The 23,746-nt window shown below is 43.0% G+C and overlaps 1 protein-coding gene across 3 annotated transcripts in view; it reads left to right on the forward strand.

The window, feature by feature from the left end:
* The window catches only part of LOC149869079 (uncharacterized), a 136,680-nt gene that overhangs the window by 107,362 nt on the left and 5,572 nt on the right, over positions 1-23,746 (forward strand). For 2 of the 3 annotated variants that reach the window (XR_016441382.1, XM_090039665.1), the window contains 3 exons: positions 5,968-6,057; positions 6,472-6,556; positions 9,862-10,305. Coding sequence is in view for 2 of the 3 variants with exons in the window: in XM_090039665.1 (XP_089895791.1) it covers positions 5,968-6,057; positions 6,472-6,513 (132 nt within the window). In the remaining variant the exon portion in view is untranslated. The remainder of the gene's footprint in view (positions 1-5,967; positions 6,058-6,471; positions 6,557-9,861; positions 10,306-23,746) is intronic. The other variant, XM_090039664.1, reaches the window with a different exon arrangement.

Consider the following 23,746-nt stretch of genomic DNA (forward strand, 5'->3'; position numbering starts at 1 on the left):
TCAGCCTGGTGCATATAATTTGTGTGGCCCCACCTCCATGAAGTGAGGCTGGACCAGGCTGCCCTGCACTACATCTGTATATCAATTTTGGAGGACCCTAGGACTCATGACAAAAACACTCTGTTCCAGTCATGAGTGGGAGCTAATTACCACATGGCTCCTTTGTGGGGAGAGGTATCTGGAGTACACACACATCCAGAGCAGTGCTGAGCTGTGGGATAACCATGGCTTGAAATGTTGTTGACTGTGCTGAGGCCCTGGCCAATGGACTGTATAGTAAATCATGAACATTTTGGCTTTGAACTAATATTAAATATATTACTTGGCAGGGTAAATACCATGACCACCAACGTGGTTTCCCTACTGGCAGGGATAAACCATGAATGTGGCAGGGGAAGTACCCTGACCAAGGTAATGCATAGTTAGCCTCCCAATTTCATTTCCAGTTGGAAGATCTTGGCTATTTGCTGACTTTATAGAAATGGGAGACTCCTTCATAGCTTGCTCCTGCGGCTATATGGCTGAAGGCAAGTGAAACTCAGGAGCATCTGAATCCCAGGCCTCCAGACTTGGGCCTGCACTTAGGATGCCCATCAAAGGATTTGGAAGTTTTTGAAGCCCCAGGCAGGAGTGGAAGATGCTTGCTGGTAGCAGAGCCACATATGATTCTTGAATAACTCTCATCAATTTGGAATTGATTTGGCTGATTTGACTTGGGACATGAAAAAGTTTCCTTAAAAGAATATATTTCTTGTACTGTATATAAGTAGGTGCTAAAGTGCTACTTAAAAGTATGTTTATGGAGTATCTGTGCTAAAACTTGAAGCACTTTCCAAAAAAGGTAAAATGCATCAACTATGGATGAATTAAGTCTGTGGGTACTATATGCAAGTTGCTACAGGTATGTTTATTTCAAGAACAGTTGTTTCAGATTTGCTTCTCAATTCCATGTGCTCAGGGAGAGAAGGACCTGACAGTAAGGGGGAGGAGGAGGAAGGGGCTGCAGGCAGAATAAGTTGGGGGTGCAAAGGGGCTTACCTGATTTCTGCCCACACATTTATTTTCCCTGCTGTAGCAGTGGGAGGGGGACAAATTCAAGACATAACTCCAGTAATTAATTTCTTATATCAGGAAAATTATAGCACACTTATACATTTTCCATAGATGGAATCTAATTATTGGGGAGAGGGGCTTGGCTTTTCTAATCAGGATCATCTTATTTTAGAGTAAAAAAGGTACATATCACATCTCACCAGCATATCTTTTTTGTTTTTAAAGATTTAGGAATTCTATAAGAACTATGCATGTTATAAATATACTTCTACTTCTAGTAGAAATATATTTATCCTGCCTATGCAAGTCTCTAAATAAACTGAATTAGAGTTTCTTCACATTTTATGAAGAAATTTTTGGTGCATGCTTATTCAATTGATTCTTTAGCCTGCTTTCAACTTACTAGGAGAGTTGTCGTATAGTCCATTAACTGCACCTGTTATGATAAACTCCTTAATTCAGCCACCCCAGAATTCTTGTTTATTTTACTGAGATAAATTACTTGGTTTAATAAATATATAGTGTATTAAGCTAAAAAATGGTTTCTCATTAGTCTTGAAACTTGAGTTTTGCCCTTTAGTATAACTCCTTGTTCTGTTTCAGAGTTTTTATCAAAGCAAAAAAATTGATATCCTAAAACCTTAGCAGCTTAAAGTATTTATACATCACATTAGATCTTTCTGTCTTTATATAGCTTAAGCCCTGTGGGCAAAAGTGCCAGAACTGAGCTGCTGTCTGCCCAGGGCCAGGGTGATTTGTGTTGTGTGGGAGGGGGCATGTGGCAGGGGGAATGAACAGGAGACAGCACAGTATGGGGGGGGACACACAGGAGAGACCCACACTGTGTGGCTTGCAGGAAGGGCAAGGAAACCTGTGCAGCCTACCCCCTCTTCCCAGCCACTCCTTCCCTAAACTCCCCCACTTCTTACTTTCAGTATTGGCTTCAGCCCCTCTGGCCCTGATGTGGCCAGGCCAAACGCTGTTGCCATTGCTTCTCCCTGGCCAAGCTAGGCCAGGGCTGAGGCTGTCACCACTGCTGCTGCCCGAGCTGCCATCCAGAAGGTAAGCAGCTGGAGGGCAGGCACAGGCACAGGAGAAAAGGTAAAATGGCAGTGGGGTATGGACTAGAGGGGCTGGACTGTGGGGTCTAGCACAGGTACAGGGGCAGGGAAGGCAAGGAGAGAGGGTCTGATCTTTACCCCCTGCCACTGATTTGGAGGAATGAATTTAAGATGGTGTTTAAGATAACAAATGTATAATTTTTCATGTATAGAATCTGATTTATTAGGGGGTTGTCTTACACTCAAAGCTGTCTTGAATTTGTGTAAATACAGAGGAGGCGCATCATACGCGCATTTAACTTACGCAGATTCATCATACGAATATGCCCCAGAGTGCCAGTTGTTTGGAGCCAGCCTGCAGCTGCCCCCCGCAGCGCTGTGCACAGGGCAGCAGCCCTGCTGGGAAGCTGTGCACGCTGGCTGAGTGGGAGCTTGGTGCAGGCTGCCCTGGGCGGGAGCAGCTGGATGGGGGAGGGAGCAGACTGTATCACTGGGCAAGCCCCCCAGCTCCCCTCCACCCCCAGCCAGTTCCTGGGACCTAGAGTGTGTGCAGCCTGCAGCTGCCCCCTGCAGCACTGTGCACGGGGCCAAGCAGCTACATTGGGAGCAGCCCTGCTGGGAAGCTGTTCACGCTGGCCAGGTGGGAGTTTGCTGCAGGCCAGCTGATTTTCAAGGGTAATTTTGACTATACGTGATTTTCGCCTTACGTGCTGACTCCAGAACCTAACCCCTGCGTAAGATGCAACTCCACTGTATGGTAAATGGCTTGCCCAATATTGTGCAGGATAGCAGGAGACTGAATGTTAGTGTTTAATATTAAAACCAGCTTTCCAGTCATTCCAGGTCCTTCAGAAGAATGCTGCTCTAAGTCATGTGGCTAAAACAGAGGCTCAAAGACAAAAAAATGACATAAATTGTGGTAAAACCAACAACTGTGTGTGTGCTGACACTGCAAAACGTAACAACAGTCATACAGTAACTACTGTACACGTGCTGATTCCATGCATTATGTAGCAGTAACAAAGCTCTGTTCCTGAGTTTTGGAAAGTTATGTGGGGATTACTATTGTGTCATTGCTAAATGTGCTTTTAGTTCTGCAAAACTGAACCAGCAATTATTTTGGTTTAGTTTGTTTTTTTTAATGTATACCACCAAAATTACCAGAAATTGCATAAAAAGTTTTATGTTGGTGTAATCACAATCATCAATAAAATCAGAGAGATTTTTATTTTGAAAACTTTTTTTCTGTCAGGTTTTGGTTTTACATACTTTGGTTTTGTTAGTGGTTCAGGGGGAAAAAACAAAACATTTGAATGGAATGAAGGGATGAGGAGTGGGAAGAAGTTTGGATAATGCCAATTCATGTCCTCTAACAAATAGCAAGCAGTTAAGGAAAGGGAACCATATCTGTGTTGTGTAGATGATGGCATCCTGCATGGCATACTTTGAGCACTGTGAATTATTATTCACGATTTATTTCATTGCTAATATGTTGGACATAAAATATCCCAACATAAGCCCTCTTTGTCCTCTCCCTACTTGGCTTTAAATCACCAGACTAAAGAAATATGTGTAAAGGAAAGTTTATTCAAATTCAGTATGCAACTGTTTATGACTTCTGTATTTTCCCTCTTGCAAACTGTACACAATAGTTCACTTTGTTGCCTGTGTCTGGAGACTCAGTGAAGTCAATTATCTCACAGTAGGACATTTTCTTAAGCAGGGATGTGATTGAGCTAATAACCAGAAAACCTGAGTTGTGGATGCAGTGGTTTGGTACTAATTACTCTCACAGTCAGCACTATGAGTCTCAAAGTGTTTCTAGAACTTGGTTTACTGTACAGAATATCTTGGGGTGCATGTGCTTTGATATTTTATGGTGCAGTGCAGAAATTCTATGTACTTGTGAATGACATATTGCCATTTTTAAGATGTAAACCATGAATTAGTCATATTTTAAAACTGGACAATCCTGCTTTGAATTGAAACTGTTTTCTTGTTCTACAGGATATTTATAAGTCCAGTTAGTTTCTGTATTTTTTCTCTTTTTCCCCTTTCCAAGGTCAGAGCTTTAAAGCGATAGACGGCTGAGACTAGAGGGGCAGAAGCAGAACAGTTTTATTAATATTCTAAAAATACAGAGCTTTATTTATGAAGTGAGTGAAGTATTTTAAAAGACAGTCTCAACACTTTAATTTTTATTGCCATTTGTCTCCAATCTCTGCCAACATTTTTCAACACCATACAGAGGTGTCTTTGTGGTGTAATGCTGTCCAAACCTAAACTTCAAGATGCTTGCAGTTAAATCCAACTACATAAGACCAGTGTAAATTTTCGTTATATCCATTACAACTGATTTCACACAGAGGAGTACATTCTTTGTATTTCAGATGAGACATAAAATTAAGGTCCAGAACAATTTTGGTTGTTATAAGAAAATCCCATGGTACTTTTCAGAAGAGTAACCATATTGCTATGGCTTGCTGTTCCAGTTTAGATAATTAGATTTTACCTGCCTAAAATTCCTCCTCTAGTTCCAACAGTACAAGTTTCCTATTCTAAAATATGAGCTAATACAGAGTTGCTAAGTTTCACCCCAGAGATAGCTACATCTTGTGGCTGGTAGCACCATTCTTCGATAAAATAAATCCAAATACAAATTTTGCTATATGCTTTGGGATGGAAGATCCCCTTGCAGATTGATTTCCCATTTAAATCACTAGCAAAAATCCAGCCAACTGCAGGGATGAGGATCAGCCTAATATCATTATAGACTGAAATATCAAATGCATATAAAAAGCAAATCTCTACAGTAATTAGTTCCTTTGAAAATCATTGTAATGTTTTTAATAGGAGCACATGAATTGCCTCACTAGATTAGAGTGCTGCTCATGTGGTCCAACAGTACAAAGAATTAGTGAATAACCCAGCCATAGGGAAAGTATCTTCCTAAGTTCATTGGCTAATAGTTTGTTTAGGCTTTGGAACTTGAAGTTTCTATCACCAGCTGATTTCCTTTTTAACCCTTTAATATTCACTTGATAGCATTTTGGCTGCTGTATGTGCATAATCATAATTGATCATATTAAAGATGAATGGAGGGTATAAAACCACAGAAAAGTAGGGTTGGAAGGGACCTCAGGAGGTCATCTAGTCCAACCCCCTGCTCAAAGGAGGACCATCCCCAACTATGTAATCCCAAACAGTGGGAACCTACAACAATGATAAGTTAGTGCAGCCTATCTGAATAAAATATGTAGATTTTCATCTTATAAACTAACCAAAGTGAATGTGTGGGTGTGCGCATGTGTAGCATAAGCTTTCATGAGCTTTTTTGTGTTCCATTTTCAGCCCGCAAAACTTGTGCTATATGTATCTACTTTGGTTAATCTAAAGTACAAATCTACCCTGCCTTCTACTTGACTTTTTAGACTAACATGGCTAACAACTCTCTGTCAATAAAAGATATCCTCACGTATTTCCTGGGTCATCACAGCTACAACACTCCAACCTATCAAGACCCAGACAATATCATTTCTGTTGTATTTCAGGTATAATTCACAGCAAATTAATTGAGGGCAATGATAACTACTTTTCTTAGGCAAAAAGTAATTGTTTGCTGCTTGACAACAATAAATTTAAAATTCATTTAAAAGGACTGCACTGCTGACTTCCACTGTGTTCATGGGTGTATAAGTAGTTATTTACTACTTATTCTCACCTGCCATGACTTTGGTCTTGTTAAACAAAGGGAGGGAAAAGATGTCACAATTATCAGTACCCACAGAATGATAACATGTAAACTATTACAGGATTTAGAGTGCTTTTATTCTTTCATTTCTTTCTTTTGTAGAGGACCGGCTGGGAGGCGGCAGCTCGTCCGGGCTGTCCCTGGAATCACCCCTGTGCTCAGAAGAGAATCTCTGGCATCGCAGTCTCTCGGGTAAGTGCAGGCTGGAGGCTTGCAGACTATGCCTGTAATCCATGCACTGGACTGGCTTCCACTCAGTGTCAGATGCCCTTATGGGGGGGCGGAGTTCCTGTCTGCCCTTCTCTGTATGGGTCACTCCCAGTAACCCCTTGCAGTACCAGTCCTTTCCCATTCCAAATAATAAAGAAGAAAAAAAATAAGGAAAGATGATTTCTCTCTTCACCTGTGTCTCTGCTGCCTGCCGCCGATTAACTCATTAGAGGGTAATTACGGGTCTATGCGGGCATGGTTCCGGGAGCTTTCCCACCACTGGGCTCACAGTGTTCGGGCCTGACTCCCCTCTCCCTTCAAGTTGTGGGCTGATGGGTAGAGGTCTCTCTGGGGTCTAGCCTAGCGGCCCCTTTCTTTTGCTTTGGTGTTCCCTAGCCATGCCCTGAAGTGGGACCGCAGCTCGGCCCTGCATGGTAGCTCGACTTTCCCCTGGACTCACTGCCACTCCAGCTGGTTCCTGGTAAGTAGTGGTGGGCGGGGGGCGGGGAGTTTTGTCAGACCTGGGTTCGTGGGTCTCATGGTCCAACTCTCTCCTGGTGTCTGGATCCCTTCACTGGATCCTCTTTCTCCTGAGTCTCGAGTGGCTCCTCACATCTCCTTGGTGCCCAAAGGCATCTTTCCCAGGCTTTCCCTCTCCTTATATCTCCCCAACATCGAGCCCCACTGGTTTCCCATGGGCGTGAGGCATCTCCCTACCCTGCCCCTGCTGGGGCATTATTACTGTCAGCTGCAGGGGGATTTCTTCAAGTAACAAGGCTCCAGTCATGGCCCTGTTACATACCCCATCTACTGCTATATTCCAGACTTAGATTTCTCTTACAGTTAGTGGATTAGCAGGGTTTCCTTGAACAAGGATCTCTATCTTTCCCTTTTGAACCAGTTGCATAAGCTACATTCTATAGCTTTATAGGATGTATAACACAGGAAAGCATTTCTGCCTGGAATAATTGTAGACCTTGTTCAAATCACTACTCTATTTAAATACAGGCAGTCCTTGATTTATGAGTTACAATATTTTACATTTACAACATTTATAAATTGACACCCTGTTTCAACTTTATGACGTCAGTTTCAACTTTACAACACTTGATCCAATGCGATGCCATCTGTCCAAACTTCCTTGGACACTTTCTTTAAGAAAGCAGACGAGACTTCAGAAAAACCTACAGCCAAGACTCCTGAGAAGATTCCAGTCAAGAACCCTGCAAAAAGTCTAACCAAGAGCCTTTCGAAAAGTCCAGCAAAGTCACCTCAAATAAGTCCTTCCAAATCAATATGATTGGTATTTACAATATAAATACATTAATGTAGCTATATTACTCATCTACAATTGATCGAGTACAAAATTTTGGGTTATTTTTAGTGAAAATAGGGTATCAAGTCTTGATTCAGGAACCAATCCCCCATTTATAACATTTTCTTGTGAGAAAATCAGTTCTGAGTTGCAATGTCTTGACTTAAGACACGGTTTTCAGGAACCACTTGTTGTAAGTCGGAGGACTGCCTTTACTGCTTTTACTAGTACAGTTCCATCACTGGTCTGGACTAAAAGTACATGGCTCTCGTGGTCAGTAAATTCATGGAAAAGTAATCATCCCTTACCAACTGCAGCAAATCTGCGCACTTTATAGTATAAATCTTGAATGGCAAGACTTGAGTGTGATGCGTAGCTATACTGTTCCGTATTCAACTTTTTCATTTTGAAGAGAATTCTTAAGATAAATTAATTATTTTTTAAATCAAAGTACTTCAGATAAGGCATTGGTGTCCTACAGATCATGCAGAACTCTGTAGGGCTTTCATAGAACATGCTGCCGAGAGCTTGTGCAGTGCATTTTGCATTGTATTTTGCCTCACAGCTGTTTGAAATCAGTAGGGATATTCATTTTTGAAAGGGAGAATGTACTAGAAACCTGTGATATGGATAAAGCATCTATCCATATTCTCACCAAATAATGTGTGAATAAAATCATAAGAAGCACGGTATTTGCCTATTTAACATTACTAAAGAATACATACCAGTTATACTCAGACTCTCTCTCTCCAGAAAAAATCCAGAATAAACTTATGCAAGATATTAGTAAGTAGGAAAAGAAGGAAGAATAAAATTCAGGATTGGGGCTATTTATTTCATAATATTCCAAACCTATATTAACAAATTTTACTATCTATTTGTTACCCATTTGGGGTTCGTTTGTGTGACATTATAATTATCTCTGTATTTATTGTGTTTAAATTCAAAAAATGGTAATAATAAAGAATAAAATAGACTTAATCATGATGTAAAGCTATCTGGCTTTTTCCCACTGAAAGGATTTCCCAGATTTTTTTTCCCCTCCATTCTGCTTATGTCAGAGAATAAAAATGGGCTGTTGCACATCTTCCTGCTAGAGGTAATTGTGTTATCATTGGGGCCTTTTTCAACTGATACCTTCCTCTGGTTTTAAAATCTAACAGAATTCCCCATGGATTCAGCAGATAGGCACTCTAGTTATTTTGAAATTTGTATTTATTTTTCTTCCAAACTATCACAATTTTAGGATAATTCCATCAATTTCCCCATTCATACGCAAGAAGCAATGATAGAAACCATTTGAACAATTTACTGGTGACCAGCTTTAAAATATGCATTATTATTATGCATAGATAAAGTAAGACAACCAAGTAAACAAAATCTACCCCAGATTTTATATATGACATTGGATGGTTCATTTATTTCTGTGCCTTGATTTGTACATCTCTAAAATAAGGAACTGAATACAAAGTATTTTAATCTACAGTATCTCATAAAAGTAAATTAATTGGAGTAGAACATGTCCACGTAACAACATTTTTGGAATATCTATCCAGATGTTAACCTTTTAGGAGTAATTATTTCAGAATTAAGACGTTCATGCCTGAATCCTAATGAGACATAACTGGGCTTTAACTAGCTTTTATGTATACCAACTTTAACATTCTTTAGTGTGCCCGCCTCCTCTCGATGGTTCACTCTTGCACCGCCTTTGCCCGAGCTGCTGACCTTGCTCACCAGGAAGCTTCATGCAGACCCCTGAGGGTTCCTCAGCTACCTTCAGGGTGACCCCCAAACTCGTCTGCCATGACTTTGAATGATCCTTCAGTGGAGTGGGGCCCCTTTGATGCCTCCAGAGCCGTTACGCGTCATGGCGGACGTTCATGGGGCTCCAACCTCCCCTACACCCCAGCCATGTGCCAACCTTTGAGATGGGCCTCCCTATCTTTCACGGCAATCCCCTGCTGATATTCTCCCTGGTCCCTGTGTCTCCTCTTGTAGATGAGCGCCCTGGACCCTGGCTGGACCCGGAGGGTTTGGTGACTCTCGGTCTTTGGGCTTGTCTTCTTTGGTGCCCTGGGCTTTCTATGTCTGATGCTGTTGGCCCTCACTGCATTCTCACATGGTTCCTCCTCACCCTTGGGTGATGTCCTGGCTACCCTTGCCTAGCGCTAAGAGCACCATCACTCTACTCCCACCAGGGACCTAAATTGACAAAACCTAAAAGGGGAACGCAAACAATACCTTCACCATAGCCCCTTTCCCTGTAGTGACCCGATGTGAAACAAATTAATGAAACTAACCATGCGACTACCAAGGGAGCATGACAATAGGAAGAACAAAAGGAAGAGGAGTGCCCACAGGGAGAGTCCTGTACTCTCCTAACTCCTAATGCCTCTAATGCCAGTGCACCCTCTGGGTCGGGGTCTGTGCGTTCACCCCAGCTGGGGTCTCTCTCTCCTTTCCTCTAGGACCCACCTCCACTCTGGAGCCGTGGCACCCATTGCCTCTGAAGGGAGCTTCCACTCCAGCTCTGACTGTAACCACTGCTGACTTCTTTGGTGGTTCCGCTGATTCTCTGTTGGTCTCCTCCAGCACATGGATCCCTCACAGCTCCTGCTGCCTCTGCTGGTCTCCCTGCCATTGCTTCTGACCCCTGCAGGTCTTCCCCGGCTCGGGGATCCTCCATGACTCCAGCTGCTGCTGCCACTGCTACAGATCTCAGCAGCCAGACACCCTTCACCTCGCAGTCTCCCGCCACTCCTCTGGTCCTTGGCGTTCCCTCTCCCACACTTTTGCAGCTGCTTTTTATCTTTGCCGGGTGTTGTCTCTTCATGATGTCACCTGGCCAGCGCTGGATATGGGCGCAACTGACAAACCACAAGTTTCCTCGCTGCTCCTGGCCCCTGCCAGAGGTATGTTGTTGGTTTTTTTCCTTTTAACTTGGTCTGAGGTTTGCCTCTGAATGAGGCTTCCCCCTTTTCTGGTCCTGTGCCCCAGGACACAATCCCCCCTCAAGATGCCTTGGGGCACTTCGGTGTCCCATCTTCAGGCCATACCTGGCAGTGATCTCCTTGGTTTGGCTTTTCTATCCAGGCTGGTCTGAACCTCGCCTGCTCACCTGGATAGAAAATCCGCCACCACATTAGCTTTTCCTGGCTGGTGTACTATGTGGAATTTATACGGTTGAAGAGCTACAGCCCACCGTGTAGTCCGGTCATTGTCTGTCTTAGCCATGCTCATCCAACTTAGGGGGGGCGTGGTCTGTCACCAGTTTAAACTCTCTACCCATCAGGTAATACCTGAAATTGTCCACTGCCCACTGGATTGCCAGGCACTCTCGTTCTATCATTGCGTATCTCGTTTCTGCCAGTAGTAGCTTGCGGCTCGCATAGGCAACTGGTGTCTTGGTCCCCTCTTCCTCCTGGGTGAGAACAGCTCCCACCGCCATCTCCAAGGCATCAGTCTGTAAGAGAAAATGTTTCCAGAAGTCAGGTGCATGTATTACAACATCCTCACACAGAGCCCATTTTAGCTGCTCAAAATTTTGGGACATTTCTTCCATCCACCTTATAGCCCTTGTCTTCTGTCCTCTAAGAGGGGTGCAGCCAGCTCTGAAAAATGGGGTACAAACTGTTGATAATAATTGTTTAACCCTAGGAATGACCTGAGCTGGTGGCAGTTTTGGGGAGTGGTAAAATTGCAGATTGTTTCCACCTTGTCTGCCAAGGGTGTAATAGTGCCCCTCCCAACCAAAAGCCCCAAATATTTGGTCTCCTTTTGAGTGAGAGAACACTTCCATGGGTTTGCTGCCAGTCCGGCTTGCCTCAATTCAGACAGGATGACTCTGAGGGCCCTCCTATGTTGATTCCAAGTCTGTGAGAATATGATGATGTCGTCTATATACGCTGCAGTGTATTTGGCGTGGGGCGCTAAGACTCGGTCCATTAAGCACTGAAACATTGCGGCTTCACCATGTAGCCCGAAGGGCATCCTCATGAATTTGTAGAGTCCCCACGGGGTCCTGAATGCAGTTTTTGGCTGATCTTCTTTGCTACGGGAATCTGCCAGTACCCCTTTGCGAGGTCTAGGGTCGTGATGTATTGGGCATTCCTGATGCGCTCTACTAGCTCTGCCATGTGGGGCAAGGGGAGAAGGGTCAAAGACCATCATGGTGTTCAGCCGCCTGTAATTGACGCATAGCCTCAATGACCTGTCCGGCTTGTGTACCGGGACCAGGGGGCTCCTCCAGGGGCTCCTTGAAGGTTGTATGAACCCTTGCTGCAACATTGAGTCAATCTCCATAAGAACTGCTTCTAGGAGGTGGTGGGGAATGGGTCACCACTTTTCTCTCACTATCGCTCCAGGCAGGGATTGTATGGCGTGGAAAGTGTCCTGGACCCATCCGGGTTCTTCGCAGAACACATCCCGAAACTCTTTTACCAGGGCTTGGGCTTCCTGCCTCTGATAAGGGGACAGTTCTTCCCCTATTCTAATCAGGGTCTCGGCCTTAGAGGGGTCGGCCCCCCTATTTAACCCCTGGGGTCCAGTCCAAGGTCTTTGTTATCAGTATCTGTAAAGGTGACCCACCCCTCAGGCTCTCGCCATTATTGGAGAAGTTTCACATGGTAAATTTGTCTTTCTCATAGGTGACCGAGCCGATGCACCTCATAGTCTACTGGCCTGACTTGCCAGATTATTTCGAATGGCCCCTGCCACTGAGTCAGAAGCTTACTCATAGAAGTGGGAAGGAGTACCAACACGTCCTGTCCCGGCTCAAATGCTCTTTGGCATGGCTATCATATTTTTCCTTCTGGTGGGCCTGCACTTCGCATATATTTTTGCAAGCTAGATCTTGGGCCATCCCTACTCTGTGTTGGAACTCCTGTTGGTATGTGGTCGGTTCTCGGGTATGTCCTGCATCCCGCTCCCATTCCTCCCTCAGGACCTGTAGAAGGCTCCTTAGGCGATATCCTAATACCAGTTCAAATGGGGAGTACTTCATTGTGTCTTGAGGGGTGTCCTGGTTGGTGAATAACACCAGTGGTAGGAGAAGGTCCCATTTTTGGGGCTTCCCTTGTATACAGCGCCGTAATATCCACTTTATCATTTAGGCATTCCACCAGGCCATCGGATTGGGGATGGTAGACTGAGGTACGGAGATGTTTTATCCGCAGCATCTGACATACTACCCTCAGGACTCCAGACATAAAATTCCACCCCTGGTCAGTTAGTATTTCTCATGGTATCCCCATCCTATTCATCCATATGTATATGTCAGCTCTTGATTTCAAATAATGGAGCCCAGGTAAAGATTGGGTTAGAAAGAACTATTCCATTCGGGTACAATCCACTTCTTATCTCCTATAGATCGCTGCATATATTTCTTTGCATTTGCCAGCATGGTTGGGATGGTGGGATGGCTTAGGAAGTAACAGCAGTATAATGTGGATATGTCCATTGTGGTATTATGGTAACTTGCTTCACAGTTACAGCCAAATAATTGCCTTCAAATTGGAGGAAAATCTGGAGCCCTTCAAATGCACATCTCTCCATGACCTAAATTCTGCACAATCAAGGCATTGACTCCCTTTGAAAATTTAGGAAGTTGATATTCTTAATATCAGTTTCTGGAGGCTCAAATATGTATTGTAGATGAGGCTTGTATTGTAATACTATAGTGTAAAAAGAAAAATGATTATTTTGATCATTGTCCTAGTTAATAGTATCTTCTAATTCATCTAACAATTTGTTCTCTGAATTCTTAACTAAATTCTTTCACTGATGTCAGTAATTCCTTTGAAATTATTTAAATTATTTTAAAAATATTTATTTTATACCTGTCTCCAAAAATTTTCTGGAAAAATGTTCAGTGAAATTGTTAATGTTTTCTTGTGTCACAGCAAAATGAGAATCTCTATTGTTCAACATAAATTTTCCTCTAAAAGGAAGGTCCTAGAACTAAATAAATGTTTCAGTTAAAAGAAGACCTGTACTCTCCAAAATAATAAGACTAAATAAAAGTTCATCTAGTTTTAGCTATTGAAAAACAGTCAGCACTGTTTTTAAGTGGTATTCTTTAATTCTGTTTTTATAATGTTTGTTAGCATTGGAAAGGTAAGAAAGGTTGACCCTGGATATATATAAGCTAAAGGGAACTGAACAAGAGCCAATTTTAATTTTGATATGAAATAGAATTTGCATAGTCATGTCCCCTTGGTAGCCTGACTTGGGCTAAGTACAGATATTCAAAAACCCCAAGGTGAAATTGATCCAAGTTATATGATTTTCTGTAAACAGTGTAGTTTAGATTGGTATCAAACAGAACACACATTCACCTTTTTGTGGGGAAGGGTGAGGAGCAAATGTTAGAATGGGTTCTGGCAATTTTAAATCAGGCTATATGTGCTGAACTTCTATTCTGTTATGGGTATAGACTGGTTTCTGATCACATATACCAGTAAAAGTGTAACGTCCATAACTGGCTATGAAGAACAGGCAAGGAACAGTGATAAAGTACTGTAAACAGTCACATACTCCAGACAAAGGATTACTGAGGATAAATTGTTGAAATGATATGGTAACAGTTCAGAGCATTTCCATCTTCAGCAAGGAATGAAGTAATGACAAAGTCTTCGTTTCTTGTTTTCAGGTTCTTTGATTCTCTTCTCCTTGCTCTGGTGATTTGCTGGGTCTTTGTTGTTGCCTATAAACTGGTCACCCCTGGAGCTGCTGATGGTTAATGGGCACTAGCATTGTCATTAATGTTATAGGAAATAGCTGTAGGGAATACCTAGAGTCAAAAGAAAGGAGTGGAAATCATGTACAAAATGTGTTTTGGGGACATGAAGGGTAAATTATATCCCTATCAGTATGGGACCATTCTTTGGTTGGTTAATTTTACCTTTAATATGTATTTAGTACATGCACTTAATATATACATTTTTTTTTTATTATAGATTTTAACATTACTTGCTTTGTATAGTTTGATGATTGCTTAGTACTGTGTTATAAGTGCATATAAATTTAGGTGAGAGGGTAGCTGCTTGCACTTAGGTATACACAATAAATATATTTACTTTATGATCTAACTAGGTACATGCATATATTCAATTCCTGTAGTATCTAAGCACTTTGCAAGCAAAATATCTTGTCTTAGGAAACCTTGTGAGGCATTTATTAATCTTAGTTAACATTAATCCCAATTGTCAAATTGAGAGGTAAGGCACAGAGATGAAGTGACTTGTCTTCTGACACACAGAAAGCCTATGACACACCTAGAAAATAAACATAGGTCCCGTGATTCACAGGTCATTGCTTAAATCACACAAACATTTATCCTCTCTTGGCAAGTTTAAGGCACCAGGAAACCAATCCTGAATGTCTAATGCAAACCATAGTGAATTCCAGAGATAAGTGTCTTTCTCTTTTTTTAAGCACAATCTCTAAAAAAGGTTTAGTGAAGAATGTGAGAATGAGAAAAATAAAGTGGAAAGAATACTGGAAATGTTGTTGGAACAGGTAGGACTATCAGTATTAAAGAAACTGAGCTGCAGTTGAAACCGGAGCAGACCCGAGCAGGGTGCATCGGTAGTGGGGTACTGAGCGGCTGGATGTGGGGGCCTCCCAAAGCGCAAGGCCTGGGGTGGTTGCCTGATTCACCTCCAATTAGGGATGGCCCTGGGTGAAACACACAATATTTTTATAATATTTTGTTGCTTTCTTTACAACTCTGTCACTTTCATTTGGCCAGGTAAACCCTGCAAAGCAAAGGATTCACAAAAACAAATGAAAAGGAAATATTCCATGTTTACCTTGAAACTGAGATCTTAATAGTTGTATTGTAATTATGGGGTTCTATAAAGCAAGAATTTCTTTGAGGCAAGAATTCCTGTGTGTGATAACTTTTACTGGACCGGTGGTATAGTTGAGAGGGATATGGACAAACTTTAGGGTACTACATACTAGGCCTGTACAAAGCTTTGGTAGCCAATTCAATTTGGAGCAGTTTCAGCCTGATTCAGAGACCGAATCTCTGAATCCAAATTGAGTCAGGAGACCAATTAAAAGCTCCAAATCGATTTGAAGCATCCAAATTGACTGTCCCAGCCCCAGCCCTAATTCCTCCCTCCCCCATGTCCTTTCCCTCTCCCAACCCCAACAGACTTGCAGCTCTTAGAGTGGGGGCTATGCCCTGCTGCCACTTGCCCAGCCAGGGCAGGGGCAGCAGGATGTGAGCACTGCTCACTCTGGACAGAAGGGGACAAGCGGCAGGAGGGCATAGTCCCTGCTCCCAGCACTGCCGTGCCCACATCCCCTGCCTCCCCCCTCAGCTAGATAAGCAGCAGAAGGGCAGTGCCCGCATCCTGCCCCCCCAAGTAATGTGCCCCCCTGCTCCAGCTGGGTGGCATGTCCCAGCCCCAATCCCTCCCTCCCCCATGCCTCTGTCCTCCCCCCTCCCCCAACCCCAACAGACTTACCAGATGGAGTCAGCTGTGTCAACTGCCTGTTTCATCTATAGCTGAATCTCTGAAACACCACCAAATCTTTCAGATCTGATTCAGGCAGATTGAATCAGGACAGTGATTTGGATCTCTGAATTGAATCACTGTCCTCTCAATAGGCCGAATCCAAATCTGAAGCGAATACTTCACACAGGCTACTTCACACAGACCTACTAAATACCCTTCCTCAGTCAGTGTAATAAAAGATACCAGCCACAAAAATCCTTGTCTCTCACCTTTTTCCTGGACCATAACGGCTACAGCATCATTCCAACTTTACCATAATATTACTTTGAAATTAAATAGCTTCCTTCATTATGATTAATAAATGATTATAAGCTAACCTTCCAAATGTACCTATGAAGGAACAATGATATTTTATTTGTGGAGTTACTTGGATATTTATTTATTCTTTTATTAAATTTATTTTATACCCTTCCCAAAAAGGCTCAATTTATAGTCATAATGGGCACCTATACACATGACGGATCTCTGCTCTGATGCCTGCTAAGTAGCATGCATTGGAGGAGACTCAATTCATTGAGTTTGCTGTGAGGCTACTGGGGTGTGCTAATTAGTGGAAATGAGCTTTAGTTAAAGCACCCTCGCTGCCATTTTGAAGTGTATTATGCTGAATACACATTACACTGTGGACACTTTAATTAGAGAAGCTCTTAGAGTTGCTCTAATTAAAGTGCCCCCAAGACCACAAACGTTTTTCCTAAAAAAATGCTGATTTCTTCAAGCCATAACTTTTAAGGGAAACGAATGTTCCAGCAATGCTTTGTTGAGATCCAAGTGAGTATTTTGAGAGGGCAATATATAAATGTATGGACAGGTCCAGGAGCATGACAATTAGGGGTGCACTGAAGAGAGCTCACTGCACATGTACCACACTGATGAAGGGGGTGTGGCTGCAACCCCATAACTGTGATCCTGGATGTTGTTGAGCTCTCTGAGCTTACCTGCATATCAGTACAGGTCATGATGGGAGCTCTGCATATGCTGTCAGCTCTATGAGCTTGCCTGCTGGTTGGTGTGGGTTCTGTCTTGAGCCTTGACTTGCACACAGCTTTGGAGTCCAGGGGGTGAGTGCTGCTGCTTTTCACCCTTGTCTTCCGTGCTTCATCCCACCCTGAATTTAGTAGTACGGGAAAAGAGGTGACTAGCAGTGGTGGTACTCAGCCCCTGGGCTCTGCAGCAAAAGCATCAGGGCTTGTGACCTGAGCAAAAGACTGCTTCCACTCCCTGAAGCCTTGCACTGGGCCCCTGCAGCATCCAGAAAGAGCTCTAGGCTCCCCCTGGGTGCTAGCCCAGGGGCCAGGAGATAGCGGTCTCCTGGCAGGGGCTGGGATGTGGCTCCCTGCCCCTGAGAACTGCTTGTTGCCAGGGCAGGCTCCACCACCTCAGCCTGGGCAGGAACAATGTTCCCCTGCCCCAGCATCTGGGAGGTTCCAGCACTGACCCCATGATCACAGAGCTGCAATGGGAGATAAAGATTTCCCAGCTTACATCCCCCAACTGCAGGGCTTGGGCTTGGAGAGAAGGATCTCCCAGCCCCAGTCCTGTGATTGTGGAGCAGCGGTTAGAGGGCATTGTCCCCACCTGCGCTCTGGTGGTGAAGAGCCCAGGCAGAGGCAGCTCCCAGGGGCAGGGAGCAATCTCCCACCCGCTTGCTTCCTGGCTGACTGGGAGCACATTTTCTCTCAGTCAGGTGTCTATATGTACATTCCTATGTAGTAAGTAATCTTGAGTAAATTTGCTACTTGCATTTACAGGTAGCAAATTTAGTTATGACTAAAGCAAATTATTGAGCCAAAGGGGCATATGGCCACAGCAGCACATCCTCTTGGGATCTGTCCTTGTGCATGCCTCTGAATAACAAAATGGTTAGGGCATTCGTTACTGATTAGGAAGACCTAAATTTAAGCTCACACTCTACTTGATTCAGTGTCACAACCCATGGAGAGAGACTGTTGTCTCTTCTGGGTTGGATCTGTGAGGTCTCTTGTGGTGTGAATGCACATTTAAAACAATGACATTTTTTCTAAAATGGAATCGTTGGCTTACATCCCTGGAGGAGAAAGGAAAAGATAAAATTTAGTCTCTTTTATTCTTCAAGAGGAAAAATTCTAAAACAATTGAGTTTGGAGAGAAACAAATTATGTCCCCTACTGTATGACTTCTTGAGCAGGTGTTTCCTTGAGCTGACTGCCTGGGAAGTCAGATAGTCTCCTGGGGAACCAGAGGATGGGTTTCCTGAGCACCTGCTTTCCCTCTGCTACTCAGTTAACTCTTCAGCGAGGGCCTGGCTTTATTTTTGTTATCTCTACATAACTCTTTGTAACTATAATCTTAGCTGAGACCTGAATATATATATGATGCATATCTGATGTGCTACTTTTTCATGGTTATTTTTTGGATTAGAACTGCACTATAAAATGATCAAGTTTAAACAAAATACCATGTCATAGAAATATTGGAAATTTCTTAAAGGTTTTAATTCTTCTGGTTGATTATAAAGCAAATAAAGCCAGTTGCTACTAATGAGTTTTAAGTATTTGTGGAAACTAAAACTTTGATATCTATAACAAATGTGGCTGACATTTTTAAAGGGGTCTAATAGCAGTAGAAACAGAAAATCATAAGGAAATTGCAAGAGTAAAAAGGATGATTCATGTATTACTAATCTTCTAACAGAAATGAAATAAATTTGGTCCAGTATTTTATTGATTGAAAAATGCAGATTTGTTTCAAGATGAAACTACTGACAAAGCTATGTCAAATTTGTTGAGTTGTTTTGACCCCCCAAGCCCCTACAGATGTTTAGGGGGAAAAGCTAAAAATCTTGTTCTGATATATTCAAAATTATTAGGTTTTTATTAGAAAATAATAATAATTTACCTAAACTTAATATTTAAAGGGGATTTTTAAATTGGAAAATGAAACAGAATTACTTGTTTTGAGTCAAATATAATATTTCATTTTCATGAATGTTTCATAGGCATTTTTTTTAATGGGTAAATGAAAAAAGTTACGAGTCAACCTAGAATAAAATGCAGACTTCATTTTCTTATTTATGGTTTAAACCACAAAACAAAACATCAACTATTCATAGTTTTATAGTAGGTAGGGTTGGAAGGGACCTGAGCAGATCATAAAGTCCGACCCCCTGCCACGGGCAGGAAGGAAGGCTGGAGTCAAATGACCCCGGCTAGCTAATTATCTAGCTTCCTTTTGAAGACCCCCAGGGTAGAAGCGAGCACCACTTCCCCTGGCAGTTGGTTCCAGATCCTAGCTGCCCTGACTGTGAAGTAGTGCCTCCTGATATCTAGCCTGAATCTACTCTCAGTCAACTTATGGCCGTTATTCCTTGTTACTCCCAGTAGTGCTTGGGGGAACAGGAACTCTCCCATAGCCTGCTGGTTCCCCTTGGCCAGTTTGTAAATGTCCACCAGATCCCCTCAGCCTTCTCTTGTGGAGGCTTAACAGGTTCAGATCCTGTAGCCTCTCTTTGTAGGGCCTGCCCTGCTGCCCCCTGACCATTCGCGTGGTCCTCCTCTAGATCCTCTCAGTGCTGTCCACATCCCTCCTGAAGTGCAGTGCCCAGAAGTGGATGCAGTACTCCAACTGTGGCCTGACCAGTGTCACACAGAGGGGGAGGATCACTTCCTTGGACCTGCTTATGATGCATCTGTGGATGCATGATAAGGTGTGGTTAGCGTTACTGTCCGCGTCCCCACATTGGCAGCCTGTGTTCATCTTGGAGTCTATAATGACTCCAAGATCCTTTTCTGCCTCTGCACTGACTAGAAGGGAGTTCCCCAGCCTGTAGGTATGCTGCTGGTTCTTCCTTCCCAGGTTCATCACCTTGCACCTGTCAGTATTGAAACCCATCCTGTTCTCATCTGCCCAGCCCTGTAATCTGTCTAGATTTAGTTGAAGCCTGTCCCTGTCCTCCAGCATGCCCACTTCTTTCCACATCTCAGCGTCATACATGAATTTGAACAAGGTGCTTTTCACCCCCTCATCCAAGTCGCTGATGAAGATATTGAACAGTGCAGGCCCGAGGACTGAGCCCTGGGGGACCCCACTGCCCACATCCTTCCAGGTCGAGAAGAACCCATCCACTACCACCCTCTGGGTGTAGCCCTCCAGCCAATTTGTGGCCATCTGACTGTGTAGGTATCAATGCCACAGTCACCTAATTTCTTAATGAGAATGGGGTGAGAGACAGTGTCAACGGCCTTCCTAAAGTCCAGAAAGACTACATCCACTGTGACACCTGCATCAAAGGATTTTGTGACCTGGTCATAGAAGGCCAGCAGGTTTGACAGGACCTGCCTCGAGTGAACCCATGTTAGTTGCCCCTAAGCATGATCTCCCCTGCTGGTCCCTCGCAGATGTGCTCCTGGATAATTTTCTCAAAGAGCTTCCCCAGAACCGAGGTAAGACTAACGGGCCTGTAGTTTCCTGGGGCTTCCTTCCTCCCCTTTTTGAAAATGGGGACCACACTGGCCCTTTTCCAATCCTCTGGCGCCTTGCTAGAGCACCATGAGTACACGTAAAGCTGTGCCAGGGATCCCGCAATGACCTTTGCTAATTCCCTCAGCACTCTGGGGTGGAGATCATCAGGACCTGCTGACTTGAACACATCTAGACCCAACAGAAGTTCCCTGACTAGGTCCTCACTGACCCTGGGCCTGGCAGCGCTTCCTCTGGGTCCGTCAGGGATCCCAGTGTGGGGGGGATGCCCCGGTCCCTGCTCAAAAAGATGGAGGCAAAGAAATTGTTAAACAGGTTAGCTTTGTCATCTGGTGTGATCACCAGATTTCCTAGCGTATCCTGCAGAGGCCCTATGTTACCCAGTACCTTCTTTTTACCCCCTATGTATTTATAAAAGGACTTCTTGTTATCCTTCATCCGGGTCACTAGTCTCAGTTCCATCTCTGCCTTAGCCTTCCTAACAACCCCCCTACAATCTCAGGCAATGGAGGTATAATCCTCCTTGGTGATGGCCCCTCTCTTCCATTGGGTGTACACCTCCTTTTTAACTTTGAGATGTTTGTGGATGCTATTTCACAGCTATACTTTATATGTTTTGTTTCGTTTTAAATAGTAAAGGTGTTCTCTATTGAGAATTAACATGCTAATATTAAAAGGACCACAGAACCAAGATCCCTTTTTAAAGAGATTTTGGATAGAAACTTCAGAATTGAAATGGAAACAGCATCTTTAATTTTCCCTTCTTTCTGATTATTTCACCTGGTACTATTTGATGCACTGGGCAAGAATGGGTATCATATGAGTTATTACACCTAAGAATCAAGGGACAAGTTAAGTAGAGATTTTTCTGCTTGAATTACGTGTATCCAGCCTTAGGTCAACTTTCACAAGAAACTTGTGGTAGCTTGTGTATGATTAATAGGAAACTTTAGTTCTAACTTTCATTTCTCTATAGATGATTTTCATATTTATGACTGTACTGAAGAAAGTGTCAGTGACCCTTACTTTTCCAGCCTGATTTGAGTCCATGTACAAAATTGGATAAGTAACAAGTTTGTATCTTACTGTGTGTGCAATGAAACTAGAATGATTACTTCTTCCCTGGAAAGAAAATTCAGAATCAACTGCTTTTTCTTGCAATACTAAAACCAAAGTCCTTTGTTAGTTTTCATGTTAAGAGTTGAGCAGCATTGTGTAAGTGGCTCAACTAAAAGGCAAACCATTCTATTTGGCCCAATTTGAGTTCACTAAATTAAAGCCAAGACCCACATTCACCTACAGCATCCTATTGATGTCACTGAGACATGTTGCTTGTGAAAACCTTTGGAGCAATTGTGGCCTAAATCAGAGTTTTGTGGGTTCTGGGATGTGAAGATACACACACTGTCATTTTATATCTGTAGCAGCCAAAGGATAGGGAAGGGTCTCTGGTGAAGGACACAAAGACTAACTACCCTCATGCTGCATTCTACAGGAACAAAATTCTTGAAAGTTACTCACTAGAATTCTCAGTAATATTTTTAGCAAGACAAAACAATAAAAAAAAAACCCAACCCGCCCTCTGAAAACTATTTTCTAAACTGACTGATTTTACTGAAAACATCTTTCAAAAACTGTTGTTTAGCTTTGTCTTCAAAAACCTGAGAAGGGGGGGATTTTTTTCCAGTTTCTAGTAAAACTTATGGTTATTTTTGATTGATTTGGAAAAAAAAAATTTAATAAGCAGGATTTGATAAATCATGAAAAACCTTATAAGTATAGAAAGAAAATTTCACTGGAGTGGAGGAGGAGGAAGCAGTTAAAATTTATATGTGATGAACTAGGAGTATTATTTTAACAGGAGCACTTTTAATGGATTTGAGGAAGGAAGTCTGCAGCAGTGAAGGCCAGAGAAGAGGAGGCTGCAGTAGCTGAGTCATTCTGATGGCTCGTATTGGGGACTCAACTAAAATTTTAGCAGCCTGGACATAGAAAATAAGCAAAATCTTGAAATTGTTACAAAGGAAAGATGGTGAGACTTGAAAACCATCTGGATGAAAGGGACCGTAGCGAGATCTGATCAGATCTTGTTTACCTCTTACTTGAAGATGATAGAACAACTCCCAAATCAATAGGTTACATTTTATTACTGATATTTTTTCTTTCAAGACTGACCTTTTTATAATGGTGTTTTCTATTAGAAATATTGCATTGAATCATATCAGATCAAAACTCACATGTTTTTTAAGCAGTGATGCTGAGTGTTTGCTACTAATAATAATTTGCCTTTTACTGTAAAGAACTAAACCAGAACATGGTTACACCCAAAGTTCATAAGTGGAGTATATTTCAGAATTAACATATGGTACTAAAAGTAATGGGTGCCTCTACGTGGGCAGCAAGGCTGCTCTGACGCCAGCACATTGGAGGTAGCACATAAGGTAGCTAAGCATCCTTGAGTCTGCTAAGCAATTAATTGAGTAGCTAAGTAATAAGGTAGCTAAGCAATTAATTGAGTCTGTTGGAGCATGCCAATTGATGTGCTCCAGCAGCCTCCTGCACCTCATGTATCAGCGTTCTTGTGCTTAAAAATGGCAGCAGGGGTGCTTGAACTGAAGCTCATTGAATGATCTTCAGTTCAAATGCCCCCATTGCCATTTTTAAGCGCAGGACACTGATACATGAGTCACAGCAGGGCTCAAATTAGAGCAGCTCTCAGAGCCTCTCTAATTAAGGCACTGTTCCCTTCCACTCCTGGAGCACATGTAAAAGTGCTCATTACTTTGGAGCCTCGTCTGATGCACACCTATTTTGTTATTGTTGAAATCATTGAAGCTTCATTGATTTATTCCAGATTTGGATTTAGCTCTGTGTGTGTGTGTGTGTGTGTGTATGTTTTTCTATAATTTAATTTACAGCTAAAGTCTTCCTTAACTTGGTTGTGCCTGAAATACCACCTGTTAGAGCAGAGTGAAGTCATGACAGATAAAGCCCTGGAGGAGGTATCCTGCCTTGGACATTACCTGCTGGGACTGTCAGGTTTACAGAAGTAACAAGTCTATCCTTATATTTTCTCATTGGATGTGAACTATTTACTTGATGGCTGATGCACTGGGTAGAACTGCAAATTGGGTCTCCTTCTCCACTGCTTCCTCTGCCACCACTACCACTACTGATGCTACCTCTGCCATCGCTGTCTCTGCCTCCTCCACTTCTTGTGTCTTTGCTTCCTCTGCCTCCTCCACCACCATCTCCACATCCTCCTCCTCAGCTACCTCCTCTGTCTCCAGCTCCGCTTCTGCCTCCTCCTCCACCTCCTTCAACTCTGCCGCCTCCGCCCCTCCTTGCCACCTCCTCTGCCTCCACC

The sequence above is a fragment of the Crocodylus siamensis genome, chromosome 3 (assembly GCF_052110815.1).
Source record: "Crocodylus siamensis isolate JL-2025a chromosome 3, ASM5211081v1, whole genome shotgun sequence".
NCBI lineage: Eukaryota > Metazoa > Chordata > Crocodylia > Crocodylidae > Crocodylus > Crocodylus siamensis.